General features: G+C 49.6%; 1 protein-coding gene across 1 annotated transcript; it reads right to left on the reverse strand.

Annotated features, from left to right (window-relative positions):
* Window positions 1–604: 604 nt before the first annotated feature.
* On the reverse strand, window positions 605–4,523 carry LOC112141018 (coiled-coil domain-containing protein 69; the record flags this gene model as incomplete). Its single annotated transcript, XM_024264067.2, has 7 exons — window positions 605–2,075; window positions 2,491–2,588; window positions 2,656–2,775; window positions 2,849–2,950; window positions 3,262–3,335; window positions 4,173–4,260; window positions 4,331–4,523. Coding segments are annotated over 7 exons (844 nt in total), but the record flags the coding sequence as incomplete, so codon positions are not given.
* Window positions 4,524–5,000: the final 477 nt, after the last annotated feature.

The following is a 5,000-nucleotide window of genomic DNA, read 5'->3' on the forward strand; positions in this document are numbered from 1 at the left end:
TGATCGTCATGTGACCGATTCAGATCGACCTTCTGCTCTGGAACACAAACACAGAAACACGTCTGTGTATCGCTGTGAGGACCACACTGACCACAGACTCTCAGGACGTCCGACCTGAAGCCTTAGAGACCTGCTACGACTCGGTTCTGTGGTAAATTAGAGGAACAGAACATGTGGACCACCCCCCTCAGAGCTGTAATGAAGTGATCCTAAAGATCTGAACCAAAGAGACAGCAGCTGTCCTCTCCTGCCATCTGTTGGACACTCCTGGTATTACACATCGAGTGCCTCAGTCCAAACTGGAATGATTTGATCCCAGCTGATCAGTGTCGGATTTTCTTCTGCGTTTTTGTTCATGTATGTTTACAGCTGTTGTGACACGCCCACTGGAATCACTGCAACCACATGGGGCGCTGTGGAGCGGTTCCATGGAACGATCTCAAGTCCAGGTCCATGCAGGGGACCATCAGGGGATTCACCGTGGCGCCCCCTGCAGGGAGGAGCTGAAAGGAAACTTGTTTCACTCCAATTCAGCAAAAACAACTGTTTTTATTTCTTTGCTCCTGTAGTAAAAACCTCAAAAGAAATCCACCTGAAACACAAGCAGATATTTACAGTTTTTATTTGGTAAAGCCAAAAAAAACGGAAGTTTCTACACGATGGTGAAAAACGTCGATCAGTCAAAAATAAAAAACATTTGTAACAGGCAGAGAAGTCAGTCAGCTGTAAAGGAAGGAACAGAATCCTGGTTCTGGTTCTAGTCAGCTCTGCTAGAAAGTGCAGGTGCATAACACCGGACCTGAAGAGCTGATCTTTGGCTTCAAAACGTTTGGCACAAGTCTGCGGTTTCAGTCAAACCACGTCAGTCCTGAAGTAAACCGTAAATACTTTCCAGCGTTTGCAGCAGCAGAATCGGACCGTGACGGGTTAACGTTCAGCACCAGAACGTACCGAACAGAAGCTACTGATCAATACTGCAGTGATGTGGGCTCCATCCTGGGCGGGGGCTCTCCATGATAACCCGTTTCCATGGAAACCATGTCAGCGACTCTGTTAAAACACATTTGAATAAACAAAGCCTGATGACGTCACAGCAGGACTTCCTTCCCGCTCGTCCAGAACCGTCCTGAAAGCTGTCAGCACGACGTCTTGAATCCAGAAGGACCAGTCACTTCCTGTTAATGAGCAACCCGGTGACTATGAACAGAACCTGCAGTGATGTTGCTGGTTCCAATCCGGAGCGGAAAATGGAGCCAGAGAACCAGACGGGCTGATGGGGTCAGTTTGACCCACCAACCTAAACAAGGACGCCACAAAACAAAAGCAGTGCTTCAACGCTTGCAGGATGTAAACAAACATCTTCAGCTTTGGAAGAAGACCAGAAACATCTGCATGTCTGGACTGTTCTGAAGTCTAGACCATACTGAGGTCTGGACCGTACTGAGGTCTGGTTCTGCTGCCTTTTCAGGAAACCTTCTCCAGGACCTGGAAAGCTTCTCCAGGTCCATGAAGAGCTTATCCGGGTCCATGAAGAGCTTCTACAGACCAGCGAGGAGCTTCTCCGGGTCCGCAAGGAGCTTCTACGGACCAGCGAGGAGCTTCTCTGGGTCTGCATTAATCCTGAGTCACTTTTCTAATGGATTTGCTTCTTCCTGTCTTCATCCATGAGCTAGAGTTGCTGTGTTGCCATGGCAACGCCGGTTAGTTGTCATGGTCTTCAATTGGGTGGGAGGTTTGATTGTGGCGCTGACGTCAGCATCAACATTCACAGTTTCAGGAGCTAAAGCTCCACACGTCCTGAAGCGAGAAGACCAGACCCAGGTGCGTTTCTCAGCTCCAGACCAGAGTCCAGATGTTTCAGCTCAGCAGCCAGCCGGGCCTGGTCCGTGCCACAGTCAGAACCGGGTCATCGGGGGGTGATCTCCTGCATCATGGCGGGCAGGTGAATGCCGGGACGTGACTCTCGGTGTCTCAGCTTGAACATCAGCTGCTCCTTTTCCTGAGAAAGCTTCTGGTTGACTGCCACCTGCCTCTCCAGCGCCCCCTTGAGGTCCAGCTGCTCCCTGGTCAGCTGCCTGCGGAGCAGAAAGTTAGAGTTACTCCACTGAGGAGGAGGATCGTCCTCCACAGAAGTGAACATTTGGTTTGATGGAGAACTACACAAAAACAAGACATCTTTATAGATGTGAAAACAAGCCCGCATCACCATCACACCCTCGCCATGCCAGACGATGTAGGTCCGTTAGTCCCACGTTTCCCTGATGGAAATCTTCAGGTACTTCCAGAAACTACAGTACTTTGTTCTGGTCCACACGTGTTCTGTTCTAACAGCAGCTCACTTGGGGGCGCTGTTGTACACTCCGAGCAGCACCGAGGAGGCGTGGCCTAGGACTGCGGCTAACGTCTAAACTCAAGTCCAGAACTAGATGAAGCCAGGACTTCCTGTCCACCAGGAGAACCAGAAACCCCCAAAGCAAAGACAGAACGTACTGAATGAGGCTCTGGCAGTTGTCGACCCGCTCCGTCAGGTCCTCGTTCTGCTGCAGGACGTGGACCAGCTGGTCCTCCAGAGTCTGGTTCTTCTCCGTCTGGAAAGCAGGAGGCAGACGTCAGGACGAGCGTATTAGGAGCACAGCTGGGAGAACAGAACCGTACCAGCTGGTTCATCTGCTGCAGCTTCCTGTTCTGCTCCTGCACGCGCTCGCTCTTCATCTCGATCACAAACAGCAGCGACTCCTGCTCAGACTCCCAGAATGCACCTGGGCTGCCGCGCTCCTGGAGAGCAGAGGAGAAACGCTGAGACCTCCTCACTCACTGAAGGTTCCAGGTCCAAGAGAAGCTCCCTCACCTGGATGTTCCTCTGCAGGTCCTTCTTGAAGGTGGACTCTTCCACTCGCGCCTTCAGGCGGTTGTAAACCTGTAGCTCCGCCTCCAGCTCCAACACCTTACCCTGCAGTCACACCACAACCAGGTGAGCTTCAGAACACGGAGATCCTCTCCAGCTGGAGCTTTTCTCCTCTGAAGGAGCTGAGGGTCAACCTCCGGGTCCGAGCCGACGGTGGCGTGTTTTGGCCGCCGCTGTTCCCTGGACTTCATTTAAGCCACTTTGAAGTCCCTGTTCCACCTGTGAACTTTGAGTTTAACCGCCAAGGTGTGTTTGTTCTGCTAAAATCACCTTTTGTCAACATCTGGGTCAGAGGAGGTCTGAGCTCCGATCAGCAGAGTAGACTTCAGGATTCAGACGTCTGAGATCACGTTTACCTTCAGGACACGTTCAGCTGCCTGGAACGTCTCCGTCAGCTGGCTTTGCTCCTGTTGGTGTTTGTTCTGCAGCTCTGCAGGAAACAGAACCAGAATCATTCGGGTCTGATGTTCCCCCATCAGAACTTCTGCAGAAACGCAGCTTAAAGAGGTTCGGATGGATCCGATAACAGGAGCATCAGGAATCTAAAGTAAGTGAAGCCGTTTCCATCCGCTGGAGTCAGACTGACCTCAACGCTGAAACTTTCACATCAAAATGTTTTTATTTGGAGCAATAAAGTTTTTTGGTATTGAAACGCTGAGATCCTGAGTCAATGACTAAATCCTGATGATCAGATCAACTTTCACTTTCTACCACTGGGGGGCGCAAGAATACTTCAAAACACTTTAATAACAAGCTGAACGTTATAGAGCATCTCTGTACTTAGCCACGCCCCCTTCGTCCTTCAGTTTAAGTTAAACTTTACAACAAAAAAACGTCAAAAATAAAATAAAAAAATCCAAAAGAAAAACATCCATTGGCCGAATAAAAACCTCAGTTTTTATACCGAACTGTTTTATGGATCTGAACAGAACCAGAACCGCATGTTACACCGTCAGACCAAACCAGAACGTTTGTGTCTCAAACTACTGAGGAAGAATTCATAAGTTATTGTTCTTTTTCATCACAGAAGTTTCAGACTTTTTGTCGTTAGACTTCCAGTCCTGGATTTGTGATCAAATATTGACTTAATGGAAACTCAACAATTGAACAAAACTCTTAATTAATAAAAAAAAAAAGTAAATACTAGAATAGATTTTAGTCGTCATTTGGTAACAAGTATCAAACTGAACCCTGAGATCTGATCCGGATCATGAATCTCTGCTGATTCAGGACGCTCTGAGGACCTCCTGGCTGCGTTTGGACTCACCTCGGACTCGCCTGTCGTGCTCCTCAGCAGCACAGGTGCTCTTCTGCTCGTGCAGGACGTTCAGGTCGGCCGTCGTCTCCGTCTTCACCTGCAGTTGGAGTCAAGATCCCGGATCAGTCGAGGAGACGGAGACGAACCGGAGGTGTTCCTCCACTCACCTTGTCCAGGATGCTCAGGACCAGAACGCACACTTCCTCATCAGTGTGCTGTCTCAGAAGCTCCGCCCTCTCTAAGCTGCCATTGGCCGACAGCACTTCCTTTAAAATCTTCAGCTGCCACTCAAAGCGCTCCAGCTGCTTCTCCAGACAAACATCCGGATGAGCCGACGCCCACTGACCTGGAGAGACACACCTCCGTCAAAGGAGTGTGAGCCCGCCCCCAAACGCAGCGAGGGGGCGGAGAGACAGGAATACACACACACACACACCTAAACATACACAATCTCTGCAGGATGATCTTAAATCTTCAAACTATGACATTTCTGAAAAATGAAAAACCCCACAGAACTGACGGGGGGGGCAAGTCCAAACTCGCTGGCGGGAAAACAAATCCATTCAGAGGACAAAACATCGGAATTCTTGGAAAATCTCAGAATTCTCCTTTCAGACAAAGCCTTCAGGATCAACAGATTATTGATTTAACCCCCCCCCAAACTCTAAACTAAACCTTTAGGTTCTCTTCAGGGGCTGGACAGGATCAGCCGGACGAACTGAAGATCATCTGGATCTGAGTTTGATCCTCACAGAAGATCTTCGTTGCTCCATCAACACCAACGACCACACAGCATCCTGCTGCTCTCTCGCTCTTTTTTTTTCATGTGGAGGGGGG

Source organism: Oryzias melastigma, unplaced genomic scaffold (assembly GCF_002922805.2).
Source record: "Oryzias melastigma strain HK-1 unplaced genomic scaffold, ASM292280v2 sc01730, whole genome shotgun sequence".
NCBI classification, from domain to species: Eukaryota; Metazoa; Chordata; class Actinopteri; order Beloniformes; family Adrianichthyidae; genus Oryzias; species Oryzias melastigma.